We start from the raw sequence: 23902 nt of genomic DNA, 5'->3' as shown, positions 1-23902 counted from the left end.
TTCTGCCATCTCGAACCAGTCTGCCCATTCTCCTCTGACATCAACAAGGAATTGTCGTCCACACAACTGCCGCTCACTGGATATTTTCTCTGTAAACCCTAGAGATGGTTGTGTGCACCAGCAACCACGCCACATTCAAAGTCATTTAAATCCCCTTTCTTCCCCATTCTAATTAAATAAATGAGATGTGTGTTTACAACATTTTAGAGGTGCTGTTCAGTGGATTCATTTTTTTTGCTTGTTTTGTCTTTTTGGACAAACTGGACAAACTAGCAGTTTGTGCTAAGCAAAGCTGACCTCACTCTGCTGTAGCATCATATTTAACGGACAGACATGGGTGGTATCGATCTTCTCATCTAACTTAGCAAGAAAACAAATGTGTTTTCGAAAATGACCGACAATTCCTTTAATTAGATCAAATCTTGCTCTGATATTTTGATAAATTACATGGACGTTCTCTGTGTCAGTGCTAACAACTATTTGGTAGCAATTAACTTTTTCAAGTCGCAATGACTGTTTGAACAACATCAGGAAGTACTTCCCTTTAGTTGTTGATTTGACAGGCCAGAGCCTTGTCTGGACAAACCACAGGAAGATAATGAGACCTAATAGGTGTCATAGGCTTTAGGGACAATGAGCAGTACAACTACATGCTGGGATAAAATAGATCAGAGGCGGGGGCCCTGTCATCTTATGTCAGTCACTGGCTGATGTACAATGGCCCCCGGTTACAATTAGAGTCCCGTGTGCTGTGTGTGGAAGTATGAGTGAATGCACATGCCTGTTATTAACCCTTAACCCCCATCGAGAGCTAGCATGGAACTCATAGTTTTTAATATGTATTTACTCGATTCTTTCCTTGGCAGGGCAGAGACGCTGCCCATCAGAGTGACATGTCAGGACTGAGGAAAGAGCTTGAGCATTAATGCTCAGTCAGTATACGGTTGTATATTGCTGTATGCTGCACTGAAGACTACTTCCTGCCCTCAGTGACACATGAGTAATAAAAAGATTTTAAAGAAATAGCTAATGGCAAAGAACACTAGCCCTTCTCCAAATAGGACATGGTTTGCAAAACAATATCTGACTTTATGATCATTAATGAGGAACTCTGTGGGTCATGTTTCATTTTATTTATCAATCGCTGTATATGCTGTTTTAGTTTTTTAACTGAATCAAATGTTTTACTGATTATTTAGATCTAATGTGAGAACTTGTTGCCATTGTTATTGTCATGATTAGTAGTTTTACATTATGATGCAATGTTTACATGTGTGGACCCCAGGGAGAGTAGTTGCTACTTTGATAGTGGCTAATGGGGATCCAAATAAATACATAAATAAAAATAATAAACAAATAAGGGTGCTGAACCATACAGAATGAATCACTGATCTATTTGACCCTAGCAGCTTTGAAATGGCAGCCTTCAAAAATGTGCAGAAGAAGTGCACTTTGTTTTAATCTTTGTACATTGACGACATTTCATCTCTGAGTATTTGATGTATCAAAAGTCAGTGTGTGTGTAGCGTCATAGACAAACAGGCTGGGCTGTTTTTGCAGCACTCTAGTTCCCTCTTCTGGCAAGCAGATCTACCAGTAATATCAAGTAAATCATAATATTACTTACAACACAGCCACTTAATGACCTTCTGCTGTACCATAGTGCTCATGAGAATTTAACCTCTCACTACTGAGCTCTGGTCATGTAACGATCATCAGGGTATTTAGCTAACCATACTAGCAAATTATCTTAAGTAAGATAAAGCAGAGGCATTTTTTCAATGACATTTTTAGACTATGTAGCATTACTAGTGTAGACACACACAGAGCCATTAATTAACACTTACTATGAAGGGAACAATATATTTATTCAACTCTGTGTTCTTTTTAAAAGTTGTCTTTCCTGTGCAGATGTGAAGTTTTCCTATCAACTGTGACTGAGTTTGCATTTATTTTTGGTTTTACAAGGACTAGGCCAGTGTTTTCCAATCTAGGGGTTGATGTTTATTTTTCAGACCTTTCTTTAATCTTTACTTTTTTTATTGTGAACTACTGGATAGTTTAATCTCTCCTGGCTTACATGCTTACAAGTACAAAAAAAACTAATACGGAAAAATCTGTTGGGATTGAACTCACGATCCCAAGTAGATGTTGCTTCTTATTAAGGGGTCACAAACAAAAAAGGTTTCGGGAACCACTGGACTAGACTATATCCAGAAAATGCTTGCATTTTCTACTCTGCATATTCTACTGTCTCAAGATATTTTATGGACAACACAAACAGACGCCCCATGCATTGCACTACTAGGCGAGATCAGCTTTAACATGCATTCTGACTGTATTAAGATTTTCTATATTCTCCTGCATTTATGCTATGGTATAAAAGAGTTTGCTGCTCAGTTGGTTTTGTAAGTGTAGAGCAGCAGAAAGGAGAGGATGCTGCTGTGGAGCAGCAGGAGGACTTGGCAGCAAGGTGTTGGAAGGTAAAGCCAGAGCAGACCAGCCTGATCGGCGTGCAGACCAGCCTGATCGGCGTGCAGCCAGCGCACGTGTGATAGCAGAACCTTGTGTTCTATACCGAGCAGGTGCAAAGGCCTTGTCTGTTCTCTTTTCATCCATCCCTTTCTCAGCGATGGAGCTTGGCTCTCTGTCTCTCTGAGGTTCAGCTCTTTGTCTGCCAGGTGATACACTCCTCCCTGTCTCTCTGTCCATCTCTCCATTTCCATCCTAGCACCCCCCCACACACACTCCCCCGTATCATACTTCATTTGCTCCAGATAACACATCAGCTTCAACGCCCATCCACAAACTCTGTCACCATGATGCCCACAGATGGTAACTTCCTGTGGTCCTGCCCAGTGATTGGTGAAGAGACTTCCAAACAGAGAACAGCTGGTGAGGGATGATATATCACCGAGCATTTGCACTTTCATTTTCAGGGTTGTCTTGTTAATGCTCCCAATCCAGCATCTGGCAGGAAATAGACACAAAGGCAGAGAGAGGGAGAGAACAACCTGTTCTTTGGCAGACCTCAACAAAAGGCTGACACATGTCTGATGAACAGACAGAGCATCCGTGAATATGAAGGAAAGATGCCTAATGCATGTAAAACAAAGGCTAAGAGGATGTGGACACTCTCTACAAAAGGTTGTTGTTAAGAGAATGAAATGATAAATATACCTCCAGAGGATCAGAAAAACAGCATTAAGTTATTGTATGACTTGAGCTATTAATTCATCCATATAGGAAGGTCAGAATAATGTAAAAATTAAAAATGAACAAAGATCATACACTTGGTATAGTGTATTTTGCTTGCCTCTGTTTATCGCTTATATGAATTATTTCCATGAAATAGTACATGTTAACACAAGGGAAAAACATTTGTGTCATCTTTTGGTTTTAGTTATCCTTAGAAAAAGATGTTACATTTTTCTTTTTCATGTTTTGCAATTTATTTTAGAACTATAATTTCTTGTTTAACTAACACTCATGATTTCTGAACATCCTCTTCTCCTATACTGTCAGTCTCCCTGGTAATGTAAAGGAGAAATATACACTTTCAACACCAGAGGGAGCCATTTCACAACCAAATGGGCCAAAAGACTTCATGGTTTGTTTTCTGATGCAAAGATTTTAATATTTCAGTACATTGGTGTGAATGAATGAAGAGAGCAGAATCACAAAAAACAACAACCTTTAATACCTGGTGTCACAGTGTTAGTGGGACTGTAGATATACTGAGATGAGTCTATGTTGTACAGAACTGATCCAAATATGCCATTTTACAATGTTGATACATCTCTGTGTCACCCGGGTCGATGAACTTCCAATTACTGACAAATCTAGAGACATTGTTTACCATTTTGATATACAGAAGTCTTGCGTACGGACAGCATTTCCTCTGAAAACAATCCACTGAGGTGACCAATCAGGCCTGAAGAAGTCCACTCTTAGAACTGATAATGCAAATACCACAAACTATGATGCAACACAGGCGTATAAAAAATTTAACGTAACTGACACATGAAGCCAGCCTGCAACGTTGTAGATGATATGGCTGAACATATAACATACTCTCTTAAAAAAAACAAAAGGAGACGGAAGATATAACAAAATCAAAAAACAACTAAAAAACAGACAGCTAGGTGACAATGCTACCATTCCAAAGATCTTTAGAGGCTACAATATTGTAATAATTAACATGTAGACGTCAGAGAAAAATCATGCAGCTTCATTTCTTGACCTGACAGATTATAAAATATAAATGGCTGCTTGTAACCAAACTTTATCTTAGGATAGGTGAAAAGTAGTTCTAAACTAGTTTAAAATAATCTTCACCTTGCTTCCCAAATCTTAGAGGCAAGCCCTTAACGCCGCCAAACTCTCCCATTCAGACACTTGTGCTGATGTTTCATCCCCTTAAGTGGTTATATGGGCCTTTATATTGAGCCCTGACAAGCCTCTTCTGGCCCCAGTGTAGAAAACAATTTTGCAATGTCAAACTGCAGTGATTGTAATAATTGCTGTTTGGCCCTTTTATGTTTGTTGCATAATACAGTATCTACCTGTTCTGTGGTGCCAGCAAATATAGATGGGAAAAAAAAGCTGAGTTAAAAATGGAAGTGGCCACGATTTTGTTGACTTTTGTTTGCGCCAACTCAAGGCTTTGATGATTGGGATATTTTTTTGTTTAAATTAACATTTTGCACTATTTGAAATTAATCTTTACCCTGGTGATATCAGAGCCCAGATACATTACACTGTGAAACCCCTTAAAAAGTACAGATGCAATCAGACTTTTTCTATTGAGTTGACATTGATTTTCAGCTGCTACACTCCTCAGCAGGCACCATCTCTCTCACACACACACACACACACACACACACACACACACACAATCAAGAAGTAAAACAATGAAACCCATATACAGTGCAGCATTTACATACATAAAGAAGCGTTAAAATATTTTTCCACCCTGTAAAAACTGTTAATACACTACAAATACATGGTTAAAATGCACATATAGTAGACGGCTCCGTTTCCCTATCCCTTCCAGGAAATCTGCTTGGCACGATTGTCATTAAAACAACATAAGTTTGTGGAATCAAACTGTTTTTGGGGAAAGCACCAAACTTCAAAAGGTAGAAATTGGACTGGCGTTTATATCAAATAATCGTGCTCATACAACACATGAGGTCAGTGTGAAAGCAACACAGGCTACATGTAAGGTACTCTAAATTTAAGGCTTCTAATAATAAGGTTTATCATACTGAATATTGGGAGCTAAATTTATGAGGACAGGAGTGAGTTGCAGATTAGCTACTGTTTTGGTAAATGTAGCCACACCTCTCATTAAATGCTACATGGACACTGGCAATTTACACCAGAAGGGAGGGGAATGTGAGCAGTAGTAAATGGCTTTCTCAGAACATTAGAATGGCGAAGTATGGTAACAAAAAAAAACGATTTGACCTAACACATGTGCACCTTGAAATAATTACTTAATAACTAAATGGTTTACATTTTTTCCATTTAATAACTTAATATCGTCTAGCTGTTTTTTGTGAAGCTTTAAATGTGCTTTAAACTTTAAATATAGCTCAAAGACAGATAACAGAAACATATATGATGAAAATAAAATGGATCACTTCTGAATAATTCCCTGATTAAACAAAAGCCATGATATGCACATGTATGGTGACATTCTGCTGCTTTCACTATATGGACCTACTCATGACATACACTTGATTATGATCAATCCATAGCCTTTTAAGAATGGTAATGTACAAACTTGCATAGATAAAGTGATATAGTATAGAGCAGCTTCATAATTATGTGCCCAAAAGTGGAACATTCTTTTTATATTTACTCTAAAGGCTCTTCCGACATCCCTGTGAGGAATAGCTGCTTGTTGTTGGAGGTCTAACTACCAACACAACAAAACACTGACACTCTGACCACCAACATATGCAAGTTTGCAATTCGGACCGGCGGGTATTTGAGAAGTCTCAAAGAGTAGGAGATGTGTTCTGAGTAGAGCTTCAGATTATTTGTGATGATGGTTGAGTGGATATTGATTAACTCTCCTGCTCAAAAAGGCTTAGGAAATACAGGCCCCAGGTCACACAAAACATCAGTTTAGGACAGTAATTCTTTTTTTAATTTTTTTTTTTTAAACAGTATGGTTATTAACAGTGTAGCATATGGATGACATCATAGAATCATTTGAATATAAAGGGCTTCTCTGACTGTCTGTAATGCTTTAAAATGCTGTTCAACATGCTTTCCCTGGGATTATTTGGATTTGATTTGGATCTTTAATGCACAGGGGGAAATGCCTGATTTTGGCTTTTCTTAATTTAAGGCTATTCATTTCTATTTGGCTAAACCGCCACCTGGGGGACTGAGAGTTATAGGAGTGACATCTCTTCACGGTAATATTGAACTTAAAGGGGAACACCACTCAGTTTGGGAGATTTCTCGATCTAGGGTCATAAAAACCGGCAGCATCTTCCAGAAACACACTCTCTCTCTGTCTCTCTCTTGCACAGAGATGACCCATAATGTCTGGCGGTGTGTCAAAGACAATGAATTAGAAAGCTGATAACAATAATGCAAATAAAAAATAAAAAAAAGACATTCAGGTATAAAACATAAGCTGAAAGTTGAATAAAACTAGTTTTCCTTGTCAGGTGACAACAGAAATTAAGTGTATTTTTAGATGTGAGTGGCAATCCCCCTTAATAAGTGTACCTAACAGGTTGGAAAACAGTACAGTACAACAGACAGAGACACATTTCTGAGCACAGTTCTATTAAAAGCAACAGGTTATAAAACGTTGACATCAAGATCATCAAAAGGACGTGCTGTACATTGAGTGACAACAGCCTCCCTTCTCTACCTCAGTCGTGAACATGACATGAGATTATCACGTTCTGTGTGCAAATAGAGTGAACACCAAACATGCGTGGCGCAACTCTAATGCTACTGACTGATTATGCAGAGCTACATTGATAGTGGTGGCGGGGGAAAAAGCTTTTACTGTGTAAGACAAACCGACGAAACAAGGTGGCTCCTGCATGATATTGTCAAGAGAAAAGCATTTCTTAACTGATTTTTTCCTTTGCTTGTAATGACCCACCAAAATACCACACCACAGTAACCCACGACTGAAGACCACTTGAAATGGTCCAGACTTCCCCCACGTCCCCATACCACCAATGTCTCACAGACGCAGTGGTCCTTAGTCAAGTCTGACCTCCTCTGACCCTGCAACTCTTCAAGCCCAGGTGTAGGGTCTACTATGCCTCTCTCATGCAGGGCAATGGACCCCAAAGTGGCAGGGGCTGGTGCAGGCTCAGCCCCCACCCCCCTAAAAAAAATGAAGCGCTCAAAGCTGGTGGGAAGAAAAGAACGTAAAGGGGTGAAAAGAAAACATAAAAATGTGGCCCATCCTTGGAGCTGCTCTCAGCTCCAGCCCTGATGGTGTGTTTAGGTTGGCAATGGGTCGTCATCGCCTTTGCTGCACTTGCACTTGCAGCAGAGGACGATGGGAGTGGCCAGAAGGAGGAACGGGGAAGCAACCAGCAGGAGCAGACCAAAGCCAGCAAAGATCCCCACAACCTGCAGGGAGACATCAGGAAAGATTAAATACATTGATTTAATTTTAATAATTTTTTAAAATTAATAATTTTAATTTTATTTTCTTCATACAGTAGCAGCTGCATGTAGGGGTTTGGTGCAGTGATGTTACGGCAGACTACTTGTTAGCATCATCCTACAGAGCACAAGTAAAGTAAGGCACTGAAACACTTTGGTGCAATATATTACTTTTTTATTTAAATTTCAGTTTCACAAACTCTCATCTTGAATCCTTCCAATCAACTGCAATACCATATTTTGGCCTGCAGACGGCACACAATGCTTCAAAATGCTTTAGAAAGCTTTGTAGCTCAGTAACTTGACAATTTGAGGCATATTTTTTTTCGCTTTCTGGATTCAGGGCCAGGACAAAGACATGCATATAAAGTGGCTGGCGGATTAAACTCGGGGACAGCCATGTTTGAGATGATGTACAAGATGCTGGCAACTACCACAGATGATCTTGGCAAATTTTCATGAATGTCTACCAATGTACTGTTTGCTTGCGGTTATGGACTGAGAGTGTTGCTACATCTTGTGACATAATCGTTAAATTGCCAAATCAACTGACATGCGGACTAGCTTGTAAGAGGCTTTACTGGTTCTCTGTCAACACCAGGAAAACTGCTGATGACCATTTGTTATTTGGGTAGTGAACAACTATATTCTGAATATATGGGATGGTCGGATAAACTATTAACATACCCTAACTAATCATGGATTAAAACGATATTATATGCAATGCTACCATTATCAAGGTAAAACAGAGATAATAAAGTTATTAATAATACATATATAATTTTACTGGCATGAGCGCAGCAAGATAGTTAGTAAGTTCACCACTTGAGGGAGCCAGACACCATCAAATTCAAAGCCACAAAATGGAATACATAACATCCAGTCACATGCAACAGTGACTTATAATAGCACAATGCTTTTCCTGCCGTTTTGAGGGCAAACACATCTTTTTGGGGGTATTGCTTGCAAGCAGGTTTCTGTCTGTTATTTAAGAACCCATTTAGTAACCCCCCTTCATTGAGCTAGTATACAGGCTGTGCTGTAGAAGAAATAGTGTATTGAGCACAATTTCCTTCATTTTAAAAGAGGTAAATGATGCTTACATGTTTAAGACATGACCTTCCTTGTAACTGATGGTAGGACTCTAATGGGAAAAGAGACCCCATGGTGGCAGATACAGACAGGGAGAGAAGATGGGTTTTTTTGCAGCATAGGTTTGCCTTGGTGCATCTTCAATTTATGAGGGAGTGAGAGGGAGGCTTTTTTTCCCTCGATGTGAAGGAACGAGGGGGGTGAAATAAGGAGAGCGAGAGAGAGACAAAGACACACAGAGCAGTGAAACTATAGCTGGCTTCCATCAGCTGAACTGTAATCATATGACTAAGCCTGCCCCACTGGGCAACAGATGCCAGTGTTTATGCTAATGTTGACAAAATAACAAGTATGTTGGACAAAGGGACGTGCCACCCCACGAATAGATTATTTGGCTAAGGAGAGATACTGAGGAAAGATTTGGGATCTGAACAGTAGAGTCAGCCTCTGTCATAGACTTAAAAGACAAATCACATGTGGGAAATTATATTTCCTATCTAATCCTTAATGTGTAATCCACCATTTCACCTGTGGGAAATTACATGTCATATCCAATCCTTTATAATCCATCATCTCACTCGGTTACCTATTGGTAAAGAAAAACCTCAGTTATGTAAAGTTTTTTTTAAGTGAAAGGTATGCATAATAAGCTTTGCTGGAAACAGCAGGAGACTGACCAGCAGACAGACATCGATGCACGCAGACATCAAGCTATCCTTTTCCTATTATGCTGTCAAGATAATACAAGCCCGTCACTGAATGTGAGCGTGTGAGCCAGAAAATGAAAAAGAGGCAGAACCAGGGAGCACGTGTATGTCCACATGCTGCAATGTGGTTAAAGGGGGGGATGGGTTTCTCACCTGTGTTCTGTGCCAGATAACAGACGCCCTGGAGTGGCCCAGTTTGTTTCGACAAGGCCCTTTGTCATAGTGGATCAGGAGAAAGTCATCCTGTCGCACAAACATACACACACACAATACAGATAAAGGTTGACCATTATCAGTCTGAAAGACACAGACAGATGTTCTAAGGAAATTGCTTTTTAAATGACCTGTGTGGTGCGGTCGTCTGTGCTCACACACAATTAAGATTACATAAGGCACCATGGCTCATAACCCCCCCCCCCATCTTATTCCTTTCTTATCAAGACTGACCAAGGTTGAGCTACAATTTCCTGATAATGAAAGCTATTGCTGTTGCAGGGAGACATGCAGGATTATCAGCATGCAAAACAGTTACATTATTACAATGTTTTAATATCATATTTAATAATATATATATATTAAACTGTAGAGGTTTTTAGAGCTTGAAAAATGCATAATCTTGCTCTCTACTGCAGTGAATATCAAGGTATAAAGAAATTATGAAGAGCAAACTCACATCCAGAGACTCCAGACAGTACCAGCAGAAGGCATGTTTGCAGTTCTTGCACATCATCTGAGCACAGCCCTCGTCCCTTTCGATGTAAACTTTACATTTAGGACAGCGCTTGATTGGTGCATCATCCTCTTCGTTCTTGTAGAAAGAGCTGGGAAGGAAAGACACACATAAACCTGATGTTTTTTTTTAAATTTTATTCCAAACAGGACATTAAAATCCAAAATCAATCAACAAGGGATTCAGCAACTTGGGATGAGATTGCTTTAATGCAGTAATCAATATTTACAATCGTTGGTGTAACAGGACTGTGTGAACCAGTCGTTAGCGTTGGTGCAGGATCTCACAACACTTAAAAATATAGATATGATAAAAATCACTAAATGCCTTTGAACTATCTCCCACGCTCTTATTCCTTCCTCATGTTGGTGTCAGTTTGCCTGTATCCCTTTCTCTTGTTTCATTAAAATGCTGACCTCTGAAATGTGGGGGTGAGCAGGTAGCTGTCATTATTGGTATTGTCCTAGAATAGCAAACAAGCTCACTCATTTTCTAGAGTAGGGGGGCATTAAATGAGGAGGTTCAGAGTTTCCCCAGTCCTTTTCTTCAAAGAAATAATAAAATACTTGGGGCGTAAAGACGAATCAGAGTCAGACATCCTTTTACAGACATCCTTGTGGTGAACAAGTGTACTTAAAACACCGGAGGCTCTTTATAAGAGCAGACCTGTTAATCCTTTCTCACTCCACAGTGGCCTTTGAGCTTGGTCCTGAACCTGTGCAGATAGAGGAAAGCTCTGCAGAGCTAATGCCGTTTCCACAGTAAGAGGATATTGCAAAGAAACGGGTCAGCTGCATGTCTCCGGGCAGCCCTCTTCTGCCCTCACAGACAGTTCCTGTATCCTTAAAATGAATAATAGGCTCATCCCAGACTGCTTTACTGCAGTTTAGTTTTAGCTGATTGTTTTATATCTGCCTATTACTTTGTGCTTGAGCCTTGGCGGATGCTCAGCTGAGTAGTGGCTATGAAACTGCCAGCCCGACCGGCTGTCAGTCCGTATTTAAGGACGCACCGAATGAATCCTGCTGTATATTGACAAGCGGCTCTGAGCTCCAGTTCTGAGAAAATGGGTATCAATTCCAGGTATTGCATCTACAGAGGCTTTACAGCAGCAGGTATGTCAGAGCATTTCAAATGTTATAATATAGCTTTTAAAAGGTTGAAAAAGTAGTAAAAACACTCAATGTAAGATTACTACACGACTGGATATTACTGGTGTATAAATTATACTTAAGTAATCAACTTATTTACTTAGTTGTTAAAAATGCTATTGATATTTGTGTTTAAAATAATAATCACTTATGGAAATTATTTTACATCTACAAATTATATTCTTGACCAATTTCAAGGGTTATTTCATAATGTTATCCAGTAGTTAATACTAGGGCTTCAACTAATTATAATTTTCTGATTAATTTATTAATTATTTTCCTGAATATGGTCCATAAAATGTCAGTAAAAAAAAATCTGAATTTCTAAAAGCCCAAGTTGACATAGTAAAATTGTTTATGAACCAAGATATTTAGTTAAATATCATAAAAATTTTAACTTTTGCTCTGCTAGAACTTTACAGTTGCTCAAAGCCTTAAAAGGCTCTCCAGGAGAGAAACATGTATGAATGTGGTGATTATAAAGTTTAAAGATAAAGAAATTGAGAAAACAAGAATGCAAAATGCAAAATCTTAAAAAGGGATGAACGCATGAAGGGCAGTACCTGTTTTCTCCTGGTAGGAAGGAGGTAATGGGCAAGTTGTTCTCCTGGCAGGCCTGCCCGGGGTGCCAGTTGGCCTTGCAGGCTGAGCAGAACTCGAGGGCACAGACGGCACACTGGACCAGCTGGGGCAGTGTTGGAGAATCTGCTTCCTTTAGCTGGCACACGGCCTGGCAGGTCGAGGAAGGGCACCAAGTCCGGCAGGGATCCAGCAGCACCTCTAATGGCACAAAATAAAAGGGCCAGCGTCATAGACAGTAGCTTTCTTAAAGGGTTAGTAAACCCAAATCACAGAGAAATTGTTTTTATTCTGACCTGTTGTAACTTTTAAAGATTAATTTTGGTGCTTTCTTATGTTGGAAAATTGCTTTTAAACAATTGTTAATTCAATTGGACTTTATTGGCATTGGAAACAGACATCTACACTGCTAAAGCAAATGTGAGATAAAACCATGTACATAAACAGAACAATTGTGCTATTAACAAAAAGGTGCGTCTAGGAGTGTCGGGCAAGTTACTCAGTATTTGTGATAAATTACGTTTTATTTATTACTCCTTCCAAAAGTAATAATATTACTTTTCTTATTACTTAAAAAGTACCTGTCGAACAGTCTTTTGGTTGCCATGAATTTTAAATTTTTCTGTATCTCCCCCCTTGCCTTTCTGCCAAGAACTCGGAGCACAAAATCCACATGCACTCTTTGCTCAGCCTGAGAAATATGGAACAGTTACAGAAACTGTTCCGCCTGACTGGACAGGGACACTGATGAGACATCTGACTGCCCTTATCCTGGCAGCATCAGCAGCAGTTTCTGAGGCATTCTGAGGATTTTTATTCTCCCTCTGTGTTCCCATACATGTCATTGTCTGTGTTTATGCATTCATTTTTTGCAAGTGAGATCTGCATGTTTTGTGTACAGCTTGTGTGCCTGTGTAGGTGGAGAACCTGTGGGGCGAGTACCATCAAAGAGTGACGGCAGGGCTTGATTAATGTTTTCTCTGGTAGCGAGGGAACTATTACTGATTAGCATGTCTGCAGCACGGAGCGAAGCAACATCGACCTGCCATTATTTTTCCAGCCCTGATATCCAAGCCTTTTAGCATTAGGTTGACATTTATTCTACAAACAGTGTAAACTGCAGACGTTGAACACATAGCTGCACATTGAAGCAGAGATAAAAAAAGGTTTGACAAAAATATCTTACTATGGTAAGAGACCTGCCTCCATCAGAGTCAGACAGTTTACGAGTCTAGAGCTGAACCGATCCAATTAGAAAATTCTGGGAAAATTCAAAGTCTGGGAGGCTTTCCCTTTCGTGCATATTTGATAGGAGCTGGTGTTACACTGTGATGAGGATTACAGGGTTGAGTCAGAATACTATAGTGCAAATCAAACAAATGTTAGGCCAGACAACCTGTCATTGGAATATCCTTGCCTACATGACTACTTGGAGTTCACAAATGGTATTGAGATTGTATCCATAATTTTTGGTGTCAGAAGTCAAAATTAAAACACTTATTTCTGAATCAGTTGACTGCTGTTCAGAGCTGACATGGTGAACTGCGTGGAGAGAAAGCAAACCGGTCAGCGTTGAAGTTTGAAATTTACTGAGCGAACAAGCATTGCTCCAATCTTTTCCATTAGCTTTCCACAGATACCCCATGGCGTAATTCAATAGCAAAAATGTCCACAAGGGGTAAAGATTGATTTCAGGCAGAGCGGACAGCAGTTTGGCTACACACTTGCAAGACGGGGTTGTTGTCATCCTTTTGTGTGTCACAGTAAAATACAGTATCCCTGTCTGTGACACACAGTCATTGCCCACACATCACCCACAGAGAAACTCATGCGATAACGCTGACGTACTGCGGCTGCTTTTGCCTTGACTCACCCCTTTCAAACTGAAGCGTCTTGTATCTCTGCATCATCTCCGTGGCCACCATGCACTCAATCTGCAGGGAGAGAGGAGAAGAGAAGTGGGAGGGGAAATAAGCAGGTCATTGCGCATATTTATAGACAGAAACTGCGAGGAGCAATTACACATTCAGCATGTGAATATAATTTCCAGAACAATGTCACATTCAAATTTATACAAGACCAGAACGTGCAACTTGCTTACCAATAAGGTCCTATGCCACTCTCAGGAAGAAAAAGAGAATCTAATTGCCAGAATGTATTCAAGGTGCATACACAGACCCGTTCAAGGTTAAATGTTCTCATTTATTGGGCAATGAAATAAGCATTCAGGCAGTCAATTACAAGGTGAGGGCACTGCTGTCAGAGCAGACGGGATAAGGCATGCTATGCCTGACTGGCAGGAGTTGCTGGGGTTCCATTAAGGGCCAGTGACACTGATTGATTAGAAACATAAGGCTGTGGTGTGCTGAACAATGCAGTGCCAACGGGCTTCCGAGACCAAGTGAGAGAGTGAGCGAGTCCATCAACCAAATTTGCCCGAAGGATGAGGAGCTCTTTGCTCTCAGATTGACCTTCTGCGAGGAAGACAGACATGCTCATTATAATGGAATAAACACACTGGCAGGTGGAGTGCAGTTGTCATCTTGACTAAAGCTAGAGCTTTGAGGGGGAGTATATGTGTGTTAAACAAACTGCAACTAACATGTTGGTTTAACCAACACATACGTTTTTATTTAGGATGAAAAGGAGCAGCATGGTAGAAGATTCAAGACATGGAAGACAATAATCTGTAGAGGTAAAGCGCCACTTGCTCATTTCAAGCACATGCTTGAGCAGTTCTGCACGTGCTGTATTTCATGCTTGTTTTTGTAAATTTTGTACACCACTGTGTGAAAATAAAAAGTGGCCTCAGACCTAAGCTAAGACATACTGGACATTATTTGACATGTTCATGAGCCTGAGGAGCTGCAGGGGATTCTCCGACATTGGCCAACCAGTCACCAACTAAAGGACGCATTCATCTAATGATGATCAAAGAACAAAAATCTGACATTTTCTTTTGTCAATACCTCATTTTCCTGCAAGTGTCCTCTTTTGGGACAGGCAGAGTCTGGACAGCTAATTGCAGTTTCAAGGCCTTCTTTAATCAGGAGTTCCACATACTGCTTCAGGCACTGAGGGAGAAACAAATAGACAGAAAGACAAATACATCATTGACTTAGTTCAATATCCAGTTAGATGGAAAAAACAGACCATGCACCAAAAAAGGTGGTAAACACTGGCTCATGGGTCTCTCTTGTTATCTCAGTCTGTCACCTCAGGCAGAAAGGAATGAATAATTGGTGAATGTGTATATCTTGAAAATATTAAAAATAAAAGCGACACTAATTAATATTTCTACACTAACAATGGGTCAAAAGACTAACTGTAATGTGAACGGGTTTGCTGGCAGTGACAAACCTACTACAAGTATCACCTCACACTATAGTTCTATGGTGCATTTTAGTTTTTTTTAATTTCAATGTTTTGGTTTTACGGCCGCAACATTACTGTTTTGATTCAGTCTCACTGCTCTCATAAACCCCATTTCAAGTTGCATTTGAAGCATATAACTTCTTTTATCTCTTTTAGGGGAGTCTTTGGTTGCAAATTTATATTCATGAAACAACCAGTGGCTGATCCTTTACAATGCTGAAAAATCCAAAAGATTGAGTAAGATTTAATTAAACATCCATTAAAAAGACAGACATCAGCATTTTTATTAGCCTCTATTCTATGTTCATTTATTTCGCTGCACTGCGTGTGTTGTTCTCTATTTTTATAGCAAAATGTAACAGAGGGAATATCAGTATCAAATATCAAATGGTTGATTAAAAAAAAGGAGCTGAAGTGAGACAGCAGTCATTCTTTGTGTTTACATTGTGCTTGACCTCTGTGGTAACTGAACTTTGGTCATGCACAATGACCAAATGCCGCCACCCAGACTGTGCTCTAGCAAGTAACTTCTATTTTTACTGGTCATTCTTGTGTATTGTTTCCTAATCTCCGGACCAGAGTGGTTAAGATCTGACAGGCAATGGGTGTAACTATTCCTCTGTCCCAGACTTTTTCACATGGGTCCAGTCTGATCCCAAGGCCAGTGTTTCCCCTATATGCATTCAGGAGCGGCGGTGCGCCCCTGCCAGAGTTCAATTGTCTGTAACTTTTTGGACACGACGCAAAGCTCAAATCATTGGAAGAGAGACTGATCCTCCCCGTTTGTGAGTTTCCAGGATCTGTTACAGTTTACTAAATAATTATCAGGACATCAACAGGAGGGAATTGGCATGACAGAGCACCCCCGCAAATTCAATTCCGAATCGGGAGGTGCACGTGCGTAGCAGAAAGTGATGGTGAACGTGAGCGGAGGAAAATATTCTGGCAGTAAATGTATGTGTCGGTTATAGTGTCAACTTCTCAAGACCAAGAAAAGTCCGTCTGTTGTTCACCCCCCTGCTAGAAAAAGTGAAACCTCTTTGCGCTAAGTTAGCAAACATCTCCCCTTCCCCTTCAGACTGCGCAGCTGAGCAGGAAAGCTTCTACAGTAGGCCACGTCTTTAGCTGATATGTAACTTAACATTAGATCAATTTATAGAGAGTAACAGGTAGCTGTATTTTATTACTACCTACTTGTCCAATGTTTAGAACATCAGGTACAAACTAAGACTAAACTGGTGTAACCTACAGCTCTGTCCTGTACAGACAGGTACATCCTAAATTGTTTTTCAGGTGAGTGTGAAAAAGTGGTTGTCAGGAAAAGAAAGAATGGTGGTGACTGGAGGAGTTGAGGTTAGTAAAGCAAATTAGTGATGCAAACTAGTCCTTTTAAGCTAATGAGGAAACGTTTCTTTTTGGATTTTAATGTGCAAATAAAATGCACCTCAAAAGGGAGGCGGTTTCTCATGTTGCCTATTTTTTATATTAATGTCTACAGATATGTATCTATATTGATTCTGAGGTCATTAACAGGGTTTTAGGGGGTGATGCCCAAAACATGCTGTGCCATGAATGTAAAATCACTGTGGAAAGCATCAGAACCAACCAAATAACTTTGGCCAAATCTAAAGGTTGTAGTTCCTCCCCCAGTAGACTGATCTTTGGGTGTTGGTTATTTATTATCTGCTCTAGCTTTTCCACCTACTTGTTCAGAGATATGGTGAAAATAATGGCCCAAGATGATGTGAAATTACACATTTTTCATTGGAAAATTTTCTTGGGGGAGGACCCCTAAACCCCAACCACGACCAACACCAAAACAATCTTCTAAAGCTCACAAAAACCTATGGGAAAACACTGATATTTTAACTATTGTAATGTGCATCGCATGCTCATACACAATAGCAATACTGCTGAGACATGTTGTGTTGGGGTTTTATATTCAGACATACTACGCACTACGAGCACAAAAAATGTTTTGCTTCAGCTCCGCTGCTACAACTCCATCCTAGGGGAACACTGCAAGGCTGATTTATTTACAGTGAAAATCCTGCGTCCTTTTGGTGACTTCTACTCGTTGAAACATATTTTTTAAATATAGTATTAAACTTGATTTGTGGATCATTCATTTTTATTCAAGTCATCATTTTGTTGCCAGCTTCAGGAAATGTGTTGCTGTTTGCAACGTGTCCTGCTCACCAGTGTACAGAAGACGCATTGGCACTGTGTGATGGTGGTCATCTGCTCCAGAGGGAACTCTCCAAGGCACAGCTTACATGAGACCAGCGGGTCCACGGCCAGCTCCCAGGTGGGACGGTACCGTGCCGTGGTCATCTTCACCGCCACCGAGCTGAAACACAAAAAGAAAGACAATAAGAGGGGAGGAAGATGAGAGGGGGAAAGGGCAGAGAGTTACCATTAATGAATCCAAATGCATCGTGAAACTACTAAGTGCAGATCTCCGCTAGCTGCGTCTGGGAGCATGTGGGTGGGGAACAGAGAGTGCAGGACAGGATGTGTGTCCAGCGTGTATGCATGAGAGCAGTAGAATGAAGGGGAGAAAGTGTTTTTGTTTAGTGTAAGTTGCTTATGATTTCTGAAGATGACATTTAAATTTAAGTTACGTTTTAGTCTCAGTTTTCCTTAAGATAACTTGAATAGAGTAATGGTGTTGTGACTGAGCATCCTGGGCTCGCTTAAATTTATAAACAGTAATAACTGGGACGATAAGTCCAAACTTCTGAATTTAAATGTGATTATTTATTTAGAACATTTTTGTTGAAACACTACACAAAATAAAACACCTCCCATACAAAGAAGAGTTGAATCTCTCTCAGTTGTCCCTCCCGACTCCCTTACAGACAAGACGGCAACAAAGATTTAAAAAAATTTATTTATTTATTTAGCTGGTATTTTGTCTAACTTCACTGGATCACAACATATTGAGTATATAATTAATCTGCAGATGCTTCAGTTCAAGATGTGACCAAACTTTTCTATGCATGTCCGTTTTTGATATGTGGCCTGCAACAGACTAGGTAAGCCTTGTTTTTAGCCTAGCCGATTGCTGGAAATACATTTTCCTATGTCGTAACGCATATTGTAAAACGGCAAGAAATTAAGTTCTTGAGCATACAATTATAAATGTGCACAAAAATATTAGGCTAATGGGTCCAGAAGTATGCATATTAGCTGCCGACAGATACACACACACATACATGACCAAACGTATCATCCCTTCCAGGCTTACATCTGGCGAAGATTAATAAAGTGAACAAGGTAGAATGGGTAGTTCTCATAATCCTGCTGATGACAAAGGAAATCCTTCAAGTGAGAATATATGTGGCTCTAAGATGTGCTTTATTTGCGGTGATACAATCAGCATGACAGTATAAGCACAGACTGAAAATGCATTTTCAGGGGGCACACTCACACACAGGCCGGCTGTATGGCACCAGCCCTCTGCATAAATGGCCCTTGTCAGCGGTGTTCATTTTTATTCCAGGCCTCATGCTTCCTGGCAGTAAAAAAAACATTAAAGAAAATATAGTTCAAATGCTCCTGAAACTCTGATCCTCCTGAAACTGTAGCCATCAGCTATCTCAGCTCCTTCTGAAATTTTCACTTGGGATGAAATACCACTTTTTTTTTTTTTACACTTCACTGCGCGTCATTGCATCTCTTTTGTGAGAGTCGGAGAGGGTTATTTTAGGCCGTCTCGTCTCACTCTCTTCTTCCCTCAGTAGCTGAGAGCAAAGAGCACCCACTCGGCTGTTTACAGGAAGTGCGTACACACACACACACACACACACACACACACACACACACACACACACACACACAATCAAGCTCTGCCTGTGCTGCTTAGCAACGGACTGAAGGAGGATTTTGGAGGGGGCAATGGATAGGAGGGAGAGAGAGAAGCATGGCAGAAGAGAGGAGACGGGGAGTGATCACAGTTTGCTTTCACTGGCCAGGATACAGTCGGCCTCAATGTGCAGCTGCCTGTTCACAGACGTACAGGAACAGGGCAGCGAGTGGGAGGAGAGGGGCTGAACAGTTCACATGATTGCTCCATGGACTCTTGTGCAGTCTACATGCGACACCCAGAGAGGGGAGTGGAGAGAAAAAGAGACAGTCAGTGTGTTATGGTTTAGCAGAGAGACGATATCTCTTCACACCACCCCTCTTAACAACACATTTAATCGTTTAAAAGGAAAATGCAGGCCGTTTCATCCACCGTGGATCAGCTTCATTAGGGTGCCAGGTGAAGGCAATCCACAGATGATTCATGCTAGAGAAAAAATAATAATAATGACACAGAGACTTATACAGTCTGTGGTAATGGGGCAAAACAAGGGAGTCATGTGATGGGCTGTAGCCTTTGGTGCAAGGAGCTTTCATATCTTGGTCATCATTAGCAAGATGGCATCCCACAAATTTAACATGAATGTTAGCACAGTCAAGATTAGGCAAATTATTTTATTTAGAATATTTTTATCTGGTCCCATTGCTGACATGCGTCTGGCGTCTTCTTTCAGTAATAAACACATTTTGATTGTCTGCAAGTGTAGTTCCCCGTTTAGTCACATAGAAGAAATTAATCATTTTGGGCAGAAACACCATCATTTCATTCTTTTCCTTAAAAGATTACTTAACTAGTTCAACAGACTCATCATACTCACAATTATTTAGTGATGAATTTACAAGCGGAAAGACTGTGTAAGTCAGCGTGAATAACTCAAGATGCAAATATAGGAAGGAAGCTGCTCATTAGAAAGTGCAGATTTAAGTGACAATATGCAAAATATTTCAATATACATTCCATTATTTGTGTAAACAAAGACTCTAAGGCAACAAGATGCTACAGAGCAGCTACAAGCTCATTCTCAGCTGATGCAGCTGTGATGTCCCTTCCAGTGATGCTCGACTAGGAAAAATGTGTCATTTGATAAAATCTGTTCGCCTGAATTCTTCCTCCTTCGCCTCTCTTCATCGTGTCTTAAGTAGGAGGACCAAGGAGAAAACTGAAAAGTGAGAAAAACTGAAGAGGGAAAATAAGGAAAAAATGAGATGCACCTCATGTCTGACTCACTCAGATCACCTGGCATTCATCCAGCTATCCATCACACTGACCAGAAAGCACTGAGCAGTGCAGACTCTATTATGTAGGTGCTGCCGAACTCGTATACAAAAGCTTAAATAGCAATTTCTTATCAGGATGGAGCCAAGGACTTACTGAAATGACCCCCAGGGTAGAGTGTGGGAGGCTGTGTGCTTCGGTGGTCCATAATAACACATGAAAGACTTTACCACTGAAGCAATTAAATTGGAAATACAGCCCCACAGGTGAGCCAGAAGTACAGGTTACAGGTGCATCAGTCATAAAAACTGGGTAATGATTTAATGTAGCAGTAGAAATGGTCTCACAAATTTTAACATTATTCTGCAAACATGGACAAACTTCACAGGCAAAGAGGATGACATTGGAAGTCAGAGTTAAATTAGAGGACTGTGACAGACACTTCACAGGAAAGGTGCTAAACACCAACAACTATCTCAGCACTGCTGTGGTACAGTCTCAAAGCTGTGTAGCGGACGACTTGAATGACAGCAGTTCCACAAGGAATGAAATTAGCCTGTTTCTTTATCTGTCTCCTTGTCCGAGCTACTGAACCCCATTAGCCCTGAGGCAAAAAAAACCAAACCGGATGGTAAAAAGTATTTCACACTGCACAGAGCAGGGCTTTCTGATACATTTAAAACCGTTTCTCTCCTCCCAGACTTTATATTGGTTGTGCAAATGCAGACAGACTGGGTCGATGGGGACAAATGAAATTGTTTAGTAAGGATGGCCCAAGGAGAGGAGAGGATGGGAGGGAGAGAGAAAGAGCAACAAAGGGAAAATGAGTTTTCATGAGAAAAGGTGGTGCAGTGCCCCCCTCGCTGCATTATTAACTAGATGTTCCATTATCACTGAGAAACACGCACATCCCGATAAATGGGACAGTGCATGCAGGCCTGTGGGGCTCTATGTGTGCTGCTATATGTCTGAAAAGGTCGGTCAGAGTGCTAAAAATCAATAAGGCGGGAGTCAGTAGTGAGTCAGAGGTCAAACATCCATCTTGAGCGGTGGTCAACATGTGACAGTCATCAGTCTGAGGGGCCTCCACTCATAGCTTAACAGGCTACAGCAGCACTCATGCGATAAGGACTCCATATCCAGAAAAAAAAAACACACACACACACACACACACACACACACACACTCTATTGCATAAGAGGGGTGGAAATGGTCATGGAGGAGCAATTGAGGAGAATGCCTCTAGGGACCTCGAAGTAAAAAGGATTTCTTGCTGCAGTATACATGATGCATCTGCATCACATGTTGTGCAAAATAAAGGTCACTTTAAAGTAGGGCTGGGGGATATGGCCAAAAATATTATCACGAAAAAAAATAAATTCATTCAATCAATCAATCAATATCGATAACTATCACAATAAATGTCAAATCATTATTTCTTCCAAGTTTAAAGGCTGATTTTTGCTCCTGAGTGAAAATTGAAGAAACCAGATTGTGTGGTTAAACAATTCTTCACGGTCAGAATGTGGCAAACACTTTATTCCAAACAGTGGATCACTTCACAAATCTGAGGTAGAACATTCCAAACATTTAAAAAATATATATAATTAGTTAATCTTTTTTCAGTCCTTTTCCTCAACAAAATAATTATCTTAATAGAAAAATTAAGTGCTAATTAGTTCAAGTTAATTAAATCAAACATTTATTGATGATTTATTGAACATTCGTTTTATTCTTATTGAGGAAAATTATATTGCACACACACCCCAACAGTAACAGGCAGCAAACCTAGCTTTAGCCCTAAACCCATGGCTAATTCTAATAATAAATGTAAATTTGCCAGAAACTCAATAAATGTCCTCACTCTGGTGATGTCAACCTTTAACTGCTACCATAATAGAAGACCATACTTATAGTATATAAGCATTCATTCAACACTCATTATATTGTGGGAATTATACTGTGCCTCCATATGTCCTTATTTTTCTAGTAGGTCTGATTAAAAACACCCTTAGTGTTTTTGCTGTTCCTCTGTCAGTATCTACACAAGAGACAAGTCCCAGTCTGCATTCAAGTGAGAGCAGATTTTCATATGCTACAACATGAAGCCTCACACTGCATGTGATGCAGGCTTCATATTCATGAGGAACCTCTCACACACACACACACACACACATAAAGCCAGTGGCGTCACTACATGCGAATCTGATGTTGTACTTTGCAGGAATGGTATGTTTGTATGTATGCAATTGCGAACACAGCCATTCTCTCACACATTCACAGATGAACATTCTTTCAGCACAAAGCTGTCCTTCTGATATACAAGAATGTGCTGTCAACCAATAAGACAAGTGAAGGACGACAACCGAAAGCCACACTGTGTTCAACTGGAAAAGGCGGCAGGCGTGGAATATGGACTGAGACCATGCTGATGATATTCCACCTGAAGTCTGGGGGCGAGCCAATACAGCAGATGTTCAATTGTGTCATTATGTGGTGCAGCAGAATTAATGGAGTGAGAAGCCTGATATGATACTAGCTGACTCGAACAAACTTTTCTTCCCGACCGGCCTCATCAGCGAAACCTAATATAACTTCTATTTTACGCTTGTGAACATTTCTGTCTGGCATACTGCTACAATAATTTCTTTTTGTCTCAGTGGACACAGCTGTAACTGCATTCCACAAACACTTATGGTGCATGTATGTTCACAAAGCCTGTGATTTCATTCACAGAAAAACCATATACCAAGAAAAAAAGAAAACCAGATTGGTTGCTCCCCCCCCCCCCCCCTGTTCCTTGCTGCCTTTCCTTCCTCAGTCACAGCCAGCCCTGCTCTTCATGGCCAATTAGTAGGGCCTCTAAGCTTCATTTCTGTCACATCATCTCTGTATCTATTGCTGCAGAGAAAAGGAGAGAGACTGAGTAAAAAGAAAGTGAGAGAGGACAGTGGCAATGTGCCAATTTCGTCCATTTTCCAGACTCCCTTGGCTCCCCTTTACTGCCTGCTATTACTTCTTGTCACATTGTTGTGAAAGCACACACACACACACACACACACACACACACACACACACCTGAAGAAAATTATCCCATGGGGGACATCAATAACAGAATGTAGGCTTTTTTATTGTAGGGGGAACATATAGTCACCGTTAACTACAACGATAAGGATGAGTACGTTTACAACCCTAATTAGATTTACATAGAAAATCTCATTGGTGCACTATTAAAATAAAAATCAATGTGGGACATATCCCTACATCAAACGATGAACAAATAACATTAATAAATGTCAGCGTCTATTATGAGCATTTTTGAATGAGAATGTAGGTCATGGGTGTTATGTGGGCCATAGGTTGACGCAGAACATACAGTACTGAAATAACACTTAGGTCATACTGTGCCCAGCCAAACCCATTCACTCAGGACGCGCCCTAGTGTGTTATTCTCTTGATCGACTATCAACTAACCCACATTTATAACCTAAAGCACGCACGCGGGGATTCGTTAATTGGACAGCTC

General features: G+C 40.4%; 1 protein-coding gene across 1 annotated transcript in view; it reads right to left on the bottom strand.

The window, feature by feature from the left end:
• Positions 1 to 3677: 3677 nt before the first annotated feature.
• rnf144aa (ring finger protein 144aa) overlaps positions 3678 to 23902 on the bottom strand; it is a 29696-nt gene continuing 9471 nt past the window's right edge. The window contains exons 3-9 of the mRNA XM_038729725.1: positions 17493 to 17643; positions 14888 to 14992; positions 13792 to 13852; positions 11903 to 12119; positions 10132 to 10279; positions 9612 to 9701; positions 3678 to 7623 (exon numbers count right to left, since the gene is read on the bottom strand). Coding sequence (XP_038585653.1) covers positions 7492 to 7623; positions 9612 to 9701; positions 10132 to 10279; positions 11903 to 12119; positions 13792 to 13852; positions 14888 to 14992; positions 17493 to 17627 — 888 coding nt within the window. The 5' untranslated portion in view covers positions 17628 to 17643 and the 3' untranslated portion in view covers positions 3678 to 7491. The remainder of the gene's footprint in view (positions 7624 to 9611; positions 9702 to 10131; positions 10280 to 11902; positions 12120 to 13791; positions 13853 to 14887; positions 14993 to 17492; positions 17644 to 23902) is intronic.

The sequence above is a fragment of the Micropterus salmoides genome, unplaced genomic scaffold (assembly GCF_014851395.1).
Source record: "Micropterus salmoides isolate LMB-PRFRI ecotype aquatic unplaced genomic scaffold, ASM1485139v1 Ms_hic_scaffold_19, whole genome shotgun sequence".
Classification (NCBI taxonomy): Eukaryota; Metazoa; Chordata; class Actinopteri; order Centrarchiformes; family Centrarchidae; genus Micropterus; species Micropterus salmoides.
The sequence above is the reverse complement of the archived record's forward strand: the minus strand, read 5'-3'. Positions and strand labels throughout refer to the sequence as shown.